We start from the raw sequence: 18645 nt of genomic DNA, 5'->3' as shown, positions 1-18645 counted from the left end.
TAAGTGTAATCAGTCCTCACAGGGTATCATTGGGATGCTCCTTTAAGAAGTGCTTTATAATCAGTGAGCTGCTCCAATTGCTCATTGATTCTTCATTTGTAGTTATTTGTTTTATTTTTGACACCCACATGTTTAATTTTTGAAGGGTGCTGCGAGGGAAGCCCCAGCGAGAGGAAGATTGTCAAACATGACGCCAAGGTTATTAGCAAACCAAAAAATGCTTTTCCCTTGGAAACACAGACATAACTTTAACTACCCGACTGCCACTGGGTAAAAAAAAAAAAAAAAAAAGAAACACACACAAAACCAGTGACTGTCCCACCGCCACCTAATGGGTCAGTGCTTATGATGAGGATACCACCGAAGGGGAACTAGGATTACAGACAAGTAACCTTGTCGGTGTTTGGTTGTGTGCTGTCAGTTTGCTCAAGGTTTACTTTTAAACTGGTAGCTGAGAGTTAGTTGAAAGTGCAAATACGTTTGAATTAGGATTACATTTTGGTGTTTTTTTTTTATGTTGAGTGGTAGTGCCAAAGGATATTTCAGTTTTTCTCATTTAGGAAATCAGTTTTCAGTTGCTCCACCATAACATTGTGCTGTTTTTACACATGCATCACACACCAAATAGGTGTCTTAATTTGATGGTACGCATGTGAGGGTGTGCTGTGTGTTTAAGGTCGTGTTAATTGGTGTATATCTAGGATGTATGTTGGTGCGGTGCATGACAATTCTATTGATTGGGATTAGTGTGTACTGTGAGTTATGACCATTTGTACTTGAGGTTCGATTGTTTATTTGTGATATTGTTGGCTATGAAGTACCTTTACATGGCTGCTAACAGCCTTTTGTGTTGAGTGCTTGGGATAATTATAATCTGTTGACTTAGTGTTTGTCAGTTTTGGGTATGGACAATGGATTTAGTCAGAGGAAAAAGTCATTCTTCAAAATGTTATTCTTTTGTACATGTAATGCCTGGCATCCTAGGGGCTTGTATCCTGGCTCTTCTCTGAGATAAAAGCATAAGCTGAGGCCGTGCAAACGTTACAATCACTGATATGGGGATCCAAGAGCAGTTATTTGGTTAGGTTGAAAACCATTTTCAAATAAGTATTGGCATTCCCTACTCTCTTTTTATCCATGGTGTATTCAGTGTTGAAAAATACCCTGCATTTGGGCCAAACCTTATGGAAAATAACAGATGAGGTCACTTACTTCTATAGGTGCAGTTGCTCAGTTGGTCCCCTTCTGTTTGTTTCTGTCCCTCTACATATTTACATCGTTTCATCGGTATAGCCTCCCTGTGGGTTCAGAACCTTCTCACCTTGTTTTTGAGGTTTTCATTGGGGGACTAGAAATTGCTGAGTGGTGTATATTATAAGCAGTGTGAGGATCTGAAGTTTCATCAAGTTGTTTGTGTTGTTACTTGGTTTGCACACTTCTGCTCAGCAGATGTCTGTCTGTGTGCATGCCAAAGGAACTTAGCAATTACCTACAAATGTCTGTCTGGCAAAAGACATGTAAGCACTCTACAACATAGCCTCATTTTGTGACAAAGCATGAAAAAAGTGACAAGACACCTTTGAAAACAATAAAACTAGGAAGTGACCTGCATCTTTAGAATGACTTAGTTCCAGGGGTTAGCAGTGTAGTTGCAGGTTTCCTCTAAAATGGGTTGAAATATACGATGACAATATACTCACTGTAATGAAGATCGAGAAGGCCAGGTCCATATAAGCCAAATTCAGAACTGCCCATTTCTTTTTCACCTTTCAGTTTCTTTCCTGTATCTCTGGCAAATATTACAGTCTACCCTTTTATTGTATTAACCTGATAGAGAAGTAAAGTGTCTGAGGTGCTCTCCTGGAGGGTTACAATAGGTGCCCTTTTTGAAGTTGTCATTGTTCTCTTTTGGAAAGATTTTGGCTGCCGTCTCTGGAGATGATGGATTGGTTGAGGCACACCATTTTCTTTGAGATGAGGCATTTGCAGTGTCATCTGTACTTGGGTATTTTTGCTATGTTAGGCCTATCTATTTCTAAAAATTACAGCTTTTTTCCTTCTGTCTTTAAAGATACAATCAGAGGGTGTCACTCAACATCCCTAATCTGGGCAACACGAGTCAGCAAGAATATAAAGTGTCCTCTGTGCCAAACACATCTCAGAACTATGCCAAAGTAATCAAGGAGCATGGGTAAGTGAATGTAATAAGGAAACAGTCATGTTGCATCTGGAAAGGTTGTTACAAACTGCAGCTAGGGTAAAGGATGGAACTCAAAACCTTTTCATCATACTAAGCTAAATGCCTTGTAAGTCCTAGTGGTGTTGTCATTGTCATGTAATGGTGCTCACGGTTTTTAAACAATATTATTGTCTAGAAACAAAAATGTTACTTTCCTGTGTCAAGTCTTCCATGTAGGTTCTCATCGATGAATAGTTGCTAAAGGCAGAATCCTGGATTAATTTTGCAAATCTTTTTTAGGAACTGACTTTACAAGCATCCACCATATTGTATGAACCCCAAAACGTCCAGTATGCGCTTGAAAAAAAGTGGAGCTCTTCTGTGCCATACTGCTTTTCTTTCAAGACATGAAACCTATTGCATTCTGAAGATAGTAAAAAGTGAATCTGTATAAGACACCTTAACCTCAAATGTATTCATTTATGGATTAATTTCTACTAAAGACTAAGATTAGCTATAATTAAGTCTTCTTGAAATGAAGTTATTCATAATCATCAATTAATAAGAGGGCTGAAGAGCACACCTTTACAGGTTGTACAACTTGAGGATCTTCCTTGGAATTTCAATTTTGGAACAGGGACCAACTAGTGTATAATTATGCTTTATCATGTTTATCTGTTCTTTGGGAGACTTTTTCTTTTCTTGGTTTCCTGCTAGTGTTTGACGAAGCTTCCATTTTAATTTGCAGAGCATTCTTGCTGTCAGCTGAGCTTTACTGCAACACTGTAAATCAGGCTGTTATATCGGTTACATTTGCTAAGCATTCAAACACTGAGATCAAACAAATGCCCTCTCTCTGCTTATAGGCATTTTTCATTTGTTCTTTACATCCTACCACTTGTCTTATATCGGAGACTGAACAACGACAACCTGAGTTATATCACTGCTGGCATGTATGTGGAAGGAGGTATAAAAAACAAATTATCTCTGCCCCAAAATAAACATCGAAGAGGGATGAAAAACCAAGGCAGCCTTTCAATGGTACGACTGTTAGTGCAGGGGCCATGTCAATGTTGGTATGCACATAACTCCACGTAGTGTGGAAAGAAGTCAAAATGTAATTTCTTTCCAACAAACAGTGCTTTATATGAACGCTACCAGTACTGTGCTGTTTACAGTTTGTATTCATCACGGTTCTTCATCTTTTGTGGGATCTCATGCATATGAAATGTCCAACAATTTCCAACAGAAGTGTGCGGGTTCTGCCTCTGTTCTACACCTTTCATGAGATCATCCATATGTAACGTCCGACGATTTCTAACAAAACTGTGGCATGTTCTGCATTTGTTCTCCATCTTCAGTGGGAGCACCCCCGCGTAACATGGCCACGCTTTTAATAGAACGTCAATTGATTCTACCTCGTGTAACTGTTTTTTCCTGCGCGCTCTAGAATTCGCAGTGCTTCTGCTAACTGTTACCCAGAAGACGTTACTGACTATATTCTATTGGTCATGTCCATGCTTCGCTTGTTTTAGTTACTCTCCCAGGGTGTGTGTCCATCACCTACTTTGTCCAGGTATGGTGGGCTTCTGCACTGTCCCTGGCTTATCTCTGTGGTGTCCTCCAAGGGGAACGACAGACAGCCAGTGGGCACTTCACTGTTTGGGCCTATACAATTGAAGACCATGCAGAGCTTGGAGGGTGGCATTGGGGCTGAGTTGACTGGTATCTTGAACCGAGGTGAGAAGGTGGTAATTTAGCAGTCATTCCACCTGCACTGTACATTCCTTTACAAACAGATTGATGATTTGTATGTTAGTTACATAACTAGAGAGTCTGGGGCTTGATGGATGGCTTGTGTGGGATTTGTTTATTGACCAGTGCATGTCACTGATTGTTATGAAGCACATAATGTTGCTACAAAAGCCACTTTTTAACCTGCATGGCCCTTGTTTCCATATCACAGTAGTAATTCCTCATTCTTAGTCATCTAGGCAGTGCTGCTAGCTGCTTCTCTGGTCCTGTGAATAACTCCTCCATTCTAAATCCTCTAGGCAGTCCTGCAGCTGACTCTGTTCCCCATGATAATTCCTCATTCTTAGTCCTGTAGACAGTGCTGCAGCTGCGTCTCTGTTCATACATTACTTGCATTCCTATCCAAAACTCATAGATAAGACATTGTCATTTACAACGCCAAAAGCTCTAACTCTCACAAATTTGAGACCTATTGCATTACAAATGCTTGTTTCAGATGTGGCTTTGAACTTTAGCTTCATATCTTTTTTCTTTTTTTGTTTTGCTACAAAAGCAGCTGTTTTTCAGTAAAACTATTGCAGTGACCAGGAGTGTCTGAGAGATTCTTGGAATGACACAAAGTGCGGGCGACAGGAGCATGGGCGTGCGAACACACACACTTTTTTTTTTTCTTCTTCAAAAGAATGCCACAACGAAAGTTTTCCTGTGCTATGACCACCCTCTTCCCACTTTTCAGGAACAGGCACAGTTGTAATAAATATAATTATTTACCACTGTGTTGCATTTTTCAAAGTGTTTAATCTATTTTTCATATTTTTTGTGGTTTCTACCTACTTGCACTGAAAGCGTAGATACCTAATCTTAGCTGTGGCTTATTGGTAAATTGCTTGTTGGCATAGGTTGCCAACCGGCACCAAGCAGAATTGGCGAGTAACTGGTCTAAACTCTCTAAGTCTCACCATAGGTAGTGTATGAAATTTATGCCCTATCGTAGGCCTTGTTTATTTTAAATTAATATAAATGTATTTAAAGTACAGTTTCTTTTTGTATAAGTGTTATGGTTTAATTAACTAAAGCAATAAACTTTGGAGACTTGCATATTGTAGCGGGAACAGGTGTGAACCCAGACAGCTTATACCTTTCTCAAAACTTGGCAAAGTTCGGAATTCACCAAAGGGTCATTTGTGTAGATCCCTCATGGTTTATCCAAAGAAAGTGATTGAATGACAATAAGTAGGGAAATGAAATGGGTGACAATGCTTCATCTGTGATTTTTTGCCCCGTTGGCCCATTCACAAAATAATATGCAAGTATATTTTATAGACCCTCTGTGTAAGTTGGTTGCAAATCGACCTGTTTTGTCAACGTGGGTAGCTGCGGTGTTTGGGCCCATGCCTGGCTAGGGGAACATATTGAACCCAATTTTTCCTGAATAGTACAAATTGAGTTATAATCTGAAAACTACTAATTCAGCCGTAAGCTCAGCCGAGCAAGTAGTGAGTACTGTTTTAATTGTGAGAATGGTACAAATATTCAGTGGTATTAATTTTATGGATCCCTGGAGATTCCTGAATTGTCCTTCACTGAATTATGAGGACAATGTGTGATTTTTAACCAAGGTTTGACACCAGCAGGCCATTCTGGTCAAGAAATTATAGTGGGATCTATGTAAGTTGCAACCCCCTTGACACCCCCAATCCGCCCAGCCACCCCCCCCCCCGGTGTATGTTTCAGAAATGTCTGGGTTTGGTTAGTCTTCCTGGTTACTAGACAATTCTTGGTCCAGATTCTTCAGTCACAACCCATGTGAAGCCCTCATTGACTGCATTTGGGTGTAGCATCAAACCGTTCCTTTTCCATAGAGAACACTCAAACATAGTTCCCAGAATAACTGCACTTGTCAGAAATGTGAGAATAATTAATCTTGTAGTGTTACTCAATTAATAGTTACTTCACAGGTACAAGAATTGCTTTGCCAATTCAGTTGTAAGTTTCTTTATTCTAAGGACTATGAGTTGAACATTGTAATGGAAAGGAGACATTTAACTTCATAGCATCATCATCCGATCCTCCCTTCTAGCATTAGGGATCTTCCTTTTGTATTGTCTGGAATTTGTAAAGTGTACCAGTGCCACAAGATTGCAGAGTTTACAGATTGACCTGTATGATTGGCTGAGGTGTATTTGTAGTACAGCCTGTGTACTAGTAATGATGAGAACAGTCATTTGTGAGCTACTCCTACCCTGGTAATCTACCTTCTACCTACAAGTGGTCCCTATGAAAACAAGTTGAGTCTAAGATTTGACTACATCTACATATTTCGGTCTCACTAGGAGTCCTAAGTAATATCGCGTAGGTGCTAGGTGAATCTTTACTAACGCCTCCCCAGGGCAGGCTGCTTAAGCTCAGGAGAAGTTGTCTTTTTTTGTTGCGCCTATAGCTCACTCACTGTGGAAAATTCAACTCAGTCTAATGTGTGGTAGCAAGTTGTTGGGTGCTGGAGGGGTTTATGTGGACCCATTCTTGAGTGTGTGAGCATACCTACATTTAAAAAGTAGGGTAAAAATCAAGGGGTAGACTCTCCAAACTTCCTTAAAAAGCACTTCCAGAAAGACTAAGCACTTTAGGGATCTGTAGACAGGGTATGCTTCAAAACGTATATGCAGTGCATTCACTGGAATGCACTTGTAATATGGAGTTCGAAAGATCCACCATGTTTTGAACGTTAGATAAATGTATCAAGCAGGACACGAGTATGACCATTGTGAGTAGTATTGGGTGTGTCACTCCCATCTTGACAGTTTGCCTTCTACCTAAACATGATCCTTATGAAAACAAGTTGAAGCTAAGCTTTGACTATCTCTTTACGGTCTTCTCACTCGTTGTCCTCACTAATACTGTGCTGGTGGCAGAAAAACCTTTACTAATGCCTCCCAAAGACAGTATGTTACTCTCAGGAAGATGTCTTTTATGTGCTTTTTATGCAGGGACTGTGTGAAATCTACGTCCTTCCAGTGTGTTAGTAAGTTGGGTTTGTTTTTTATGTCTTATACATGTATCAATCATGCAGTTCGAGAATACCAACATTTGAAAACTACTGTAAAAAAAGAAAAACAGGAACACCTCTCATAAGCTCCCTAAAAGTAATTTTCAGAAAGACTAAATAGCTTAGGGTCTGCCAGTCAGTGTATTCTGTCAAAACAAAGCACTTTCTAATCCATTGTTATGTGCAGTGCATTGTCTGTAAAGTATGTGTAATACAGCAGGAGGACTAGCTGCCACGTTTTGATGGAGGAATGATGGTCACAAGCAAGACACAAGATAAAGATACAATGGCTCAGATCTAATATAGGAAGTAAAACAGATATGAATTATGGTAGTACTTTGTGTGCAAACCACTAGAAAGATTTTCCAAATTAGGAGGAAAATCTGAAAGGTCGCATATCAAGTCAGATAATGCCCCATGTAAGGTATGTATCCATGCAAGGCCAGTGAGTTAGTTTAACAGAACTTCACCCTTAGGTGGTATGACGTGTAGCAAGTTGGAAGATAGAGTAGAGGCTAGTTGTGCATTGGGGACACTTGTAATGACTTGTGTCTCTTTCCTTGTGGACTATAAATTATTTATCTGCGATATGGCTTACTTTTATTCTGTTGCAGGAATGCAGTCTGCAAAGTGCTGATCGTACAGACTTGCAGTGTCCTCCACAACAGGCTACTGCTTCTACAGCAGAAAAACTATCAATAATTGCTAAGTCAAGGAAGGACATCAGTCTTCCTATGGTAGTCTAACGATAGGCAGCAAATGCATTGTACATTGTCAAATGGATCAGGTGGACAGCCAGCTTCTTTTACTGCATGCAAGTTTTATGAGTTAGATCATATTGGTTAAGTAACTGGTGAGTCTTTTTGTCTCCACCCATGTACTTTATTATAATCTAATATACAGTTGGGCTTGTGCGCTTCTGCCAGCTGACCCAAGACCATGATTGGAGAAATGATCTCATCGTGAATTGTAATGAGCATGTACATCCCCCCTGCCTGAGAATGTCATAGCCTGCAGTTTGTTGCAGTGGCCTTTTTGGTGCTTCTTACATGCAAAGTCCTGATGGAATCCTATGTGGTGACTTGTAATGCTAGCCACAGTGCCAGGTTTGTTCAGCCAGCTGAACAGCTGGAATTCTGCATAGAAATTGTCCACGTAAGGGTTATATCCTTGATAATTGAGTGGTTGAGGAAGATTCTATCTTTTCACTATTTTTTTTATGTGGAGGGGAAACTTGCAAGTGTTATATGGGAGGCCTTACCTGTATACACAATCTAACTGTATACCTAACAGTTGGAGCTCCAGCAAAACATTTACGGCCTAATGAGCTTTTGTGATTGGTATGTACTGCCTAAACAGCAGCGACCCTTGGAACTGCATCAAAGACTCATCAACTGATGTATTATTCCCTCAAGTATAAATCCCTGGAAAATTGGCAGAGACACATTCCATGGCAAGTTGTATTCTGAGCAATCTGTCATGTTTTGGGTAGTCTTATTGCAATACTGCAGAGTTACCACTGAAATGCAACATAAGCTGCATAATCAAAGAATTATCTCTGGTCATGACAGATGGGAAGCTAGGTATTGACCAGACCGTACAATAATACCACTGAGTCAAGTATCGGTTTGTGCTGTAGTCCTATGAACAGCGTTAAGGCCCCAAAATGTCTTCCGCTGTGCAAGTAAATTGGGAATCCGCAGATTTGTCTTATAATAAGGCTCCAGTGCTGACCCATGCTCCCCCAGAAACTGTTTGATACATATTTTCCTCAAGTAACACATCGTCCACAAAAAGATGGGAGAAGCAAGTAGGCACAAAATAGCAATATTTGACTTTACATCCACCCTCTTCAGTGAATGGGGACATTTGTGGTTGATATCTATTAGGGGGCCGTCAAGTGGGAAATGCTTGATACATGCCTGCACTCAAAATAGGGCAATGCTGCCACTGTCTCTTAGCCAGACATATTGTGCTTTCTAAGCAATATTGCTACTTCCTAGCTGTATTGCATTGCCATGTGTAGGAAGTTGGCTCTGTATGTGCTATTTCAAAGTAAGGAATAGCATGCACAGAGTCCAAGGGTTCCCCTTAGAGGTAAAATAGTGGTAAAAATAGATAATACTAATGCTCTATTTTGTGGTAGTGTGGTCGAGCAGTAGGCTTATCCAAGGAGTAGTGTTAAGCATTTGTTGTACATACACATAGACAATAAATGAGGTACACACACTCCGAGACAAATCCAGCCAATAGGTTTTGTTATAGAAAAATATCTTTTCTTAGTTTATTTTAAGAACCACAGGTTCAAATTTAACATGTAATATCTTGTTTGAAAGGTATTGCAGGTAAGTACATTAGGAACTTTGAATCATTTCAATTGCATGTATACTTTTTAAGTTATTCACAAATAGCTACTTTAAAAGTGGACACTTAGTGCAATTTTCACAGTTCCTGGGGGAGGTAGGTTTTTGTTAGTTTTACCAGGTAAGTAAGACACTTACAGGGTTCAGTTCTTGGTCCAAGGTAGCCCACCGTTGGGGGTTCAGAGCAACCCCAAAGTTACCACACCAGCAGCTCAGGGCCGGTCAGGTGCAGAGTTCAAAGTGGTGCCCAAAACGCATAGGCTTCAATGGAGAGAAGGGGGTGCCCCGGTTCCGGTCTGCTTGTAGGTAAGTACCCGCGTCTTCGGAGGGCAGACCAGGGGGGTTTTGTAGGGCACCGGGGGGGACACAAGCCCACACAGAAATTTCACCCTCAGCGGCGCGGGGGCGGCCGGGTGCAGTGTTAGAACAAGCGTTGGGTTCGCAATGGAAGTCAATGAGAGATCAAGGGATCTCTTCAGCGCTGCAGGCAGGCAAGGGGGGGCTTCCTCGGGGAAACCTCCACTTGGGCAAGGGAGAGGGACTCCTGGGGGTCACTTCCGCAGTGAAAGTCCGGTCCTTCAGGTCCTGGGGGCTGCGGGTGCAGGGTCTTTTCCAGGCGTCGGGACTTAGGTTTCAGAGAGTCGCGGTCAGGGGAAGCCTCGGGATTCCCTCTGCAGGCGGCGCTGTGGGGACTCAGGGGGGACAGGTTTTGGTACTCACAGTCGTAGAGTAGTCCGGGGGTCCTCCCTGAGGTGTTGGTTCTCCACCAGCCGAGTCAGGGTCGCCGGGTGCAGTGTTGCAAGTCTCACGCTTCTTGCGGGGAGATTGCAGGGGTCTTTAAAGCTGCTCCTTTGGATAAAGTTGCAGTCTTTTTGGAGCAGGTCCGCTGTCCTCGGGAGTTTCTTGTCGTCGTCGAAGCAGGGCAGTCCTCAGAGGAGTCAGAGGTCGCTGGTCCCTTTGGAAGGCGTCGCTGGAGCAGAGTTCTTTGGAAGGCAGGAGACAGGCCGGTGAGTTTCTGGAGCCAAGGCAGTTGTTGTCTTCTGGTCTTCCTCTGCAGGGGTTTTCAGCTAGGCAGTCCTTCTTCTTGTTGTTGCAGGAATCTAGTTTCTAGGTTCAGGGAGAGCCCTTAAATACTAAATTTAAGTGTGTGTTTAGGTCTGGGGGGTTAGTAGCCAATGGCTACTAGCCCTGAGGGTGAGTACACCCTCTTTGTGCCTCCTCCCAAGGGGAGGGGGGTCACATCCCTAATCCTATTGGGGGAATCCTCCATCTGCAAGATGGAGGATTTCTAAAAGTTAGAGTCACCTCAGCTCAGGACACCTTAGGGGCTGTCCTGACTGGCCAGTGACTCCTCCTTGTTATTTTCTTTGTTCCCTCCAGCCTTGCCGCCAAAAGTGGGTGCTGTGGCCGGAGGGGGCGGGCAACTCCACTAAGCTGGTGTGCCCTGCTGGGCTGTGACAAAGGGGTGAGCCTTTGAGGCTCACCGCCAGGTGTTACAGCTCCTGCCTGGGGGAGGTGTTAGCATCTCCACCCAGTGCAGGCTTTGTTACTGGCCTCAGAGTGACAAAGGCACTCTCCCCATGGGGCCAGCAACATGTCTCTAGTGTGGCAGGCTGCTGGAACCAGTCAGCCTACACAGATAGTCGGTTAAGTTTCAGGGGGCACCTCTAAGGTGCCCTCTGTGGTGTATTTTACAATAAAATGTACACTGGCATCAGTGTGCATTTATTGTGCTGAGAAGTTTGATACCAAACTTCTCAGTTTTCAGTGTAGCCATTATGGTGCTGTGGAGTTCGTGTAAAACAGACTCCCAGACCATATACTCTTATGGCTACCCTGCACTTACAATGTCTAAAGTTTTGCTTAGACACTGTAGGGGCACAGTGCTCATGCACTGGTACCCTCACCTATGGTATAGTGCACCCTGCCTTAGGGCTGTAAGGCCTGCTAGAGGGGTGTCTTACCTATACTGCATAGGCAGTGAGAGGCTGGCATGGCACCCTGAGGGGAGTGCCATGTCGACTTACTCATTTTGTTCTCACTAGCACACACAAGCTGGTAAGCAGTGTGTCTGTGCTGAGTGAGGGGTCTCTAGGGTGGCATAATACATGCTGCAGCCCTTAGAGACCTTCCCTGGCATCAGGGCCCTTGGTACCAGAGGTACCAGTTACAAGGGACTTATCTGGATGCCAGGGTGTGCCAATTGTGGAATCAATGGTACATTTTAGGTGAAAGAACACTGGTGCTGGGACCTGGTTAGCAGGGTCCCAGCACACTTCTCAGTCAAGTCAGCATCAGTATCAGGCAAAAAGTGGGGGGTAACTGCAACAGGGAGCCATTTCTTTACACCATGTTATTCAGAATTGTCGTGAAGACCCTTTAGGTCCCAGGTTGGTCATACCTGTTATGGCTTACTTTACAGAGCTTGTTTTTATTTATATTTTATTTATGTCAGTTAAGCTGCTTTTTAGTGATGGCTTTTTACATATTTTATCAGTTTGCTTTTATTCTAGGAAAGCAAGGACCATGGTCCTCCTTTAGCTAAGTCTTTGCGCAACATGATCAGTACTTTCTATGGAATGTGGTACACAGTATGCTAGCTTGCGTTGCCCTTTAAGGAGACAGCTTCCATAACCTAGACACACCATTGCACTAGAACTGTATTGCCATTGTGGTATGGTTTATTACATAAACAGTGCACTGACCCAAGGAGAGCAGAAGGCATTTCGGCCTGGACGATCCAAGGATGCACGCTCTGTGGCATGCAGCTCGTGTGTGACATGCAGCTCGGCTGGCGCTGATCTGCAAGCTTCCCGAGAGGATTGCTATCTACACCACAGGCTGATTTCTGACACTCTTTTCAGGTTTGGGGCTGGTGCTAATCCCTTAGATCGGGCCAGGCCGAGGATTAAAACCACTAGGCTCTCAGAATAGACATAGGGTTAAGTAGGCACCTCTAATACATCTAGAACCACACACATCACGGTTGGATTGTTCATCCTCTTTACCATGTTCAAAATGCTGATTACCTTGCTTTGTTTCATTTGCAGTCTTCCTCTGTTCTACTACCAAAATAGGAACCACATACCAGACACACCGGAAGAGGAGTCGTCATCAGTTAGAATTCCACCAACTAAAAGATCATTTCTAGATTCTAATCCTTGATTCTCTCCCTCAGATGTAATCTCATTGTTAGAACCGGCCTCAGTACTCTCCTCCATTATTTGAGTTAAGGCCTGAGCAGCAGTCTTCTACTGAGATGCCATCTCTATTTCCTATCTGAAACTATTTCTCAAATCTTATGTGCTAGGTAGGATGCAGAGGTTCCCTTAGAATTATAATGCACTGGGAATGCTGTATTTGCTTTATGAGCTGACATTGAAAGTGTAACGAAGTGCTGTGCAGTTGAAAGTGTGGAACAAGGCAGCAAACAAATGAATCAGTAAATGAAATGTCTTGGCTGTTAAGAGGTCGACCCTGCTAATTACCATGACCAAGAGGAACAAAATTACAAGAGAAAATAAAGAAAAAAACAACTTGTAGCTCACACATCAAGGCAAACAAATGCAATTACTTTACAATAGTATATTATCCCTTCTCTGGGAATGGGCTTAGGGCGAACAGGGCCCATTTACCCAACCTCATATCTCTAGGAATGGAAAATGTTAATTACCACTATGTGGTGGGTGGCCCTTATGCCATCTGGGGGAGGTCAAACCATCTTCCCCCACCCCAAAAAATAATAATCCTGGTGTCAAGTGTTGGATTCCTGCTTGGGCACTGTGGGCTGACCACAATCCCCAAGGCCTGGTGTGTGCTGCTAACCTTTTGCTTTGTCAATTTTGGGACCTTTCCAGTCTGAAATAAAATACATAGAGCAGAACACAGATATTGTTTTTAGTCTATGCTAAACCTGGCTACTGAAGGGAACTACCTTGTGAGAGGATATACATCTTGTTAAAGAACCATTACTCAAAATGAAGGAAGCCAATGGTGGAAGGGAGCTGACTCTTCGGACCATATGTTGGCTGTAGCTGGTGGAAGAAAATGTGAATTAGACAACTGAAGTGTGAGACAGAGTACTCCCTTTCTGTTTTTAAGAAGGCTCCCTTGAGCCAACAAGCTCTGGTTGAAGCACCTGCGTGCAAGTGAGTGGTACATAAACCTGAGAGGACTTTTGACAGCATTTCCAGCAACCCCACAGACACAGCTGCTCTCTGCTGATGAATGGCGGAACCCAGAAACACATGTCCAGAGATTTACAGCACTTTCTGCACCTACTAAGGTGAAAAACTTTAGATTACTTTATGGATACAAAACAAACTTGTACTGCATTTACCATGATGCATCGGGCTGACTACATGCTGGAGTGAGAGGCAGAGTGCTCCCTATCTGTTTTTCATTTCATTTCCTTTCGTGAGGCTGGCTTCAAGCCCTGTGGCGCTATCACTGCTCGCTGTCAGTGACAGACCTGCACCTTGTGTGCCACTGGTGCCTCAAGTATGACCAGAACCCAAAGGCCTGCATCGATTGCTGCGCCATGAACCCGAAGAACTTGAGGGAATGATCCCTCAAACTCCTTGGTGGCTTGACGTGCAACATCATGATGAACAAGATCCCAGTTGAGAGGAAGGTCGTGAGTGAGGTGTCAGAGCCTTATACCTTTGTCACACTCAGTCACTTGGTCACTCGGATAAGTCCCGCCACAAGAAGTCATCAAAGGTGTCTTTGACTTCACCTCGTCCATCAGCTGATGAGACGAGGGAGTGTTATTCATTAAAGCCTGGCTGTGCCTTTGAGCCAGCGCCTGAGCTGTCTGAGCTTCTCCTGAGTTTCTTGGAACCGGAGCGACCGCAGCCCAACTCAAGGAGTTCTAAAAGGCCATGTACCTAATGTTTGGGTGGCCTGTTCCCTCCGGCAGTCCTTCAGTCCCAAAGGGTTTGGGAGGGATTCCTTCTGGTTCCATGAGACAGGAGCCATCAAACGGCATGTCCATGAGCGATGCTTGGACATCCCAGAAAAGCCATTCATCCTCAACCATGCACCTTCCAGGCCCCTAGGATCCGTTCTTGGGTGTGGACTGAGGCAGGTCATGTCATGTCGACCTTCCCCAACCCCGATGTCAACGTTACCCTGTGCAGGTCTCAATGTCAGTGCTCCTGGTGCGCCCCATTCTGATCAAATCAGATACCAATCTGCCGATTACAGCTCTAACTGGAGCCATGCCTTCCAGGTTGCAGCCTGAGCCCTATTCCCATGGGCTAGGGCTTGGGGAGAAATGGAAGGGGGGGGGGGGTTACCTGGCCCTGAAGAATACGAACTTTATGAGACCATGGATTGGTGTGGGGATCTGAGTGAGGCCATTTGACTCGACGCTTCTCCAGATACTTGCATGCTTTCTCCTCCTACTGTGGTTACGGAGGCCGGAGCGTCATTCGCCATGGTGTTGAGGGCAGCTGATGTCATTGACATGGTCCTGATCTTTGGGGAAACTGCAAAAGATATGTAGTGGTCGCTAATGAACCGTGATTGGATCAGTGGCAGACCCCTCTCCCTTCCCCAGCCGGCTCCGACCGTAGTGACAGATGTGTCACTTCTAGGCTAGGGTGGCCACATAGGAGAGGTGGAGGTCAGAGGACTCTGGTCTCAGGCAGAGTCCAGACTCCACATTAATCTGTTGGCGCTCCGTTTGGCAATGAAATCGTTTGTGCCCTCCATCAAGGGAAGGGTAGTGCAGGCGTTCACGGACAACACCACTGCCATGTGGTACTGCAGAAAACCGGGTGGGTGGGCTCGTGGACCCTTTGTCAGGGGCCCTGCGTCTGTGGATATGGCTGGATTGTTGGGGCATATCCCTGTTGGTTCAACATCTGAAGGGGGGGCGGCTCTCTGAATGCCAGAGGGGGTGAAATCAGCTGTGGATGCCTAGCAGATCATGAATGGCATTGCCACTGGCGAGAACATGCCTTGTCAGCAGTTTTGTGCGCTGGGGTTTTCAAGGCTGCTCTCACTTGGAGATGCTTTTCATCTATAGTAGAGCTTAGGCCTCCTGAACACTTTTCCACCATACCACTTCTTCCCTTAGTTCTCAAGAATATCAGCGACGATCGGGCCTAAGTCATTATTATGGATCTGTACTGGGCACAGATAGTTCGGTACCCCAAGCTAGTGAGCATGGCCCCCGATCCTGCAATCAGTCTGCCTCTTCGGGAGGATCTTTTATTGCAGCAGCAGGAAAGGGTCCTCCACCAGAACCTGTCAACTCTTCACCTTCTTGAGTGGAGATTGAGTGGTGACAGTTGACAGCCTTCGACCTCCCACCCATAGTCTGTGATTTTATCTTGGCAGCTAGGTGTCCCTCTACCAAGACGGTATACTCTTGCTGTTGGCAAAAATTTGAGGCATGGTGTTCAGAAAAACAAATTGATCCCCTTTCTTCCCCCTTTCTCAGGTTCTTCTTTGTATTCTTTCTCTTGCCCAGCAGGGCACTGGTCTGGGCACTATGAAGGGCTAGTTCTGTGCTATATATTTTTTTTGTGGTTGCCTGATCAGCCATCTCTCTTCAAATTCCCTGTTGTAAATAGATTCTGGAAGGGTCTCAAACATATGTTTCTCCCTTCACCCTTTATTCTGCCTCTGTGGGACCTCAGTCTTGTTTTGACATTCCTGATGTGTGCTCCTTTTGAGCGGCTCCATAATTGTCCTCTCAGGCTACTTACTATCAAAACAGCATTCCTCATAACAATATCATCTGCCTAGAAGCGAGCGTCAGGCTTTATCATCCAAGATTCCTTACCTCTCAATCTATCTAGACAAACTGGTCCTTTCTTCCAAAAGTGGTCACTCCCTTTCACGTAGGCCAGTCCATCATCCTGCCTACTTTTTATGCTCTGCCGCTTCCTTCCCAGGAGGAGGAGCAACTCCACAGTTTGGACTTAAAGAGCGTTGTTCTTCCTTGACCGCGCACAAGAGTTCCGGATGGATGACCAACTCTTCATGGGGTATGTTGCAGCAATGAAAGGACAGGCCGTGCAGAAGCAGACCATCTCAAGATGGGTTGTCCTCTGTATAACGATCTACTACGCATTGGACAAGAAGCACCCCTGAGGGCTTGCAAGCTCATTCCACCAGAACTAAAGCTGTGACCACTGTGTTAGCACACAGAGTTTCAGTCCTGAACATCTGTCAGTCAGCAACGTGGTTCTCATTGCACACGCTTACGAAACACTACAGCCTGGACAGTCCGATCCATCGGTATGAGCATTGTGCCTATTTGGTTCTGCAGTTGGTCTGCAAACTCACCTCCCGGAAAGGTATTGCTTGGGTATTTATTCTAAGTTAGGGTGTCTGCAGCTAGAAGTCGCTTATGGGATGAACAGGTTACTTACTTTTAACACCTTGTCTGGTCGCGAGTATATCTAGCGCAGATTTGTTACCGACCCACCCATCCTCCCCACTCTGTGAACGGATTTCAGGGCCCTTGTTTTCTTACACCAGTGGTCAATTTCTTCGTGGCTCTGCACTTACAGGGTGGAAAGGTGCAAAAATAAACTGCCATCAGTGCACCTGGTTGATGCCTGTGCAGGCTCCACGAACGTCACTTCCGGCATGGTCAACAATGCCATGTGGCGTGTGGAGCTGAATGACTCCACCTACTGGCACTTAGGGTGTTCTGCATGCAAAATAAATCCCAGACGTAGTCTGACACCTGAGGATAATTCTGAAGTAAGACATTTGCAGCTAGAAAGAGTCTCTACCAGATAAGACCTTACGAAGAGAAGTAACTTGTTTGTCGGGGACCAAGGCAGGGAAGACTGTGCAGAAACTGATCAACGTGAGATGGATTGTGCACTGTATGAAGGTCTGCTACACACTAGCCAAGAAGCACCCCCTGGGTTCTTGCCTGCTAATTCCACCAGAGCCAAGTTTGCAACAACTGCATTAGCTCACTAGATCCCTGTCCTGGATTTCTGTCATGGAGCACGTCTGCACACGTTTAACAAGCGTTATTGCTTAGACAATCTGGTCTGTACTAACTGACATTTTGCTGGTTCAGTCCTGCAGGACTTTCTGGTTTAAATATGTTTTGCAGATCCACCTCTGGGAGTTGTCATTTGAGAACCTTTTCTAAGGTGAGGAATCTTCAGCTGGAAGTCTCTATCAGATGAGCAAGCTACTTACCTTCGGTAACGCCTTAAGTGGTAGAGAGTCTATCTAGCTACAGATTGCTTGCCGGCCCTCCCATCCTCCCTGCTCTGCAATCTGATTATAATGTGAAGGTCACCCTTCTAAGGGCTTTCAAAATTTGCAACAGTTGTCAATCTCCATTGTAGCATCGCGCTGCTGGTGTAGAAAGTCACGAAATAAAAAACTGACATCAGCGTGCTGGAGTCGCACCTATATATGCAGGACCCAATTCACTTCTGGCACGGACAGTGCTACCGGTAAGGAGCCGAACGTTGCCACCTACTGTTGTGCAGGAGTAGTGCTCGAAAACTTCCAGTTCCAGTCTGATGTCTGGAGAATATTCTAAGGTGAAGAATCTGCGACTTGATAGTCTCTACCAAATAAGGCGTTACTGAAGGTACATGACTTGATCAATAATGTTGGAACTGAAGAGAAGCAGCCTGAGAAGTGATGCTTGAAGAATCACAGTTTGAAGTGGGTAAAATGCACAGAGATTTTCCATGTAATTGAAAAAGGTAAGAAGAGATGCAGTAAAGCATAGCACACTCTCGGCCTGCAGCAGAGAGGGAGGAAAAGGAGTAGGGCTCTTTAGTTTGCCAAAAGCAGCAGAAGGGTGAAGAATGATGAGGTTAGAAGCCTGTTATTAAGTTTTTAGCAAAGAAGGAATAGACTTAAAGCAAAGCAATTTTGGTAGAGTGAATAGGATGAAAACTAGATAAGAGATTGTGTTCATAGAGAAAAGCTGAAATTTATGAAAAAAGGCAATATGTTTCAAATCTTTGAGAGAAATGGTAGGAATTAATTTGGCATGTTTTCATACTGAGAGGAAGTAAAAGTGCTGTCTCAATAGGTGAAGGAAATGTAACATCTGACCTTCAAGAAGCTACTGAAAGAATACCTCCTAAACCAACCCTCACATCAATAAGGGTCTCTCACTCCCCACCCCTCCATCTTCGGATCGCTACCCTTCTATTCATGTGAACCCCTCCGTATTATCGTTCTGTAATGTGACTCTTGACTTCTCATACGTGTTTCTTATGTTTATTTTCTATTCTGTTGTAAAGCGCTCTGATACCCTCTCGGTGTTGCCAGCGCTATAGAAAACTCTCAAATAA

At 44.2% G+C, this 18645-nt stretch overlaps 1 protein-coding gene across 1 annotated transcript in view; it reads left to right on the top strand.

Annotated features, from left to right (window-relative positions):
• ABRAXAS2 (abraxas 2, BRISC complex subunit) overlaps positions 1-18645 on the top strand; it is a 222665-nt gene that overhangs the window by 142019 nt on the left and 62001 nt on the right. The window contains exon 6 of the mRNA XM_069239121.1: positions 2072-2191. Within this exon, the coding sequence (XP_069095222.1) occupies positions 2072-2191 (120 nt within the window). The remainder of the gene's footprint in view (positions 1-2071; positions 2192-18645) is intronic.

Source organism: Pleurodeles waltl, chromosome 6, assembly GCF_031143425.1.
Source record: "Pleurodeles waltl isolate 20211129_DDA chromosome 6, aPleWal1.hap1.20221129, whole genome shotgun sequence".
Classification (NCBI taxonomy): domain Eukaryota; kingdom Metazoa; phylum Chordata; class Amphibia; order Caudata; family Salamandridae; genus Pleurodeles; species Pleurodeles waltl.
Note: the sequence above shows the minus strand (reverse complement) of the source record. Positions and strands in the feature narration are given on the sequence as shown.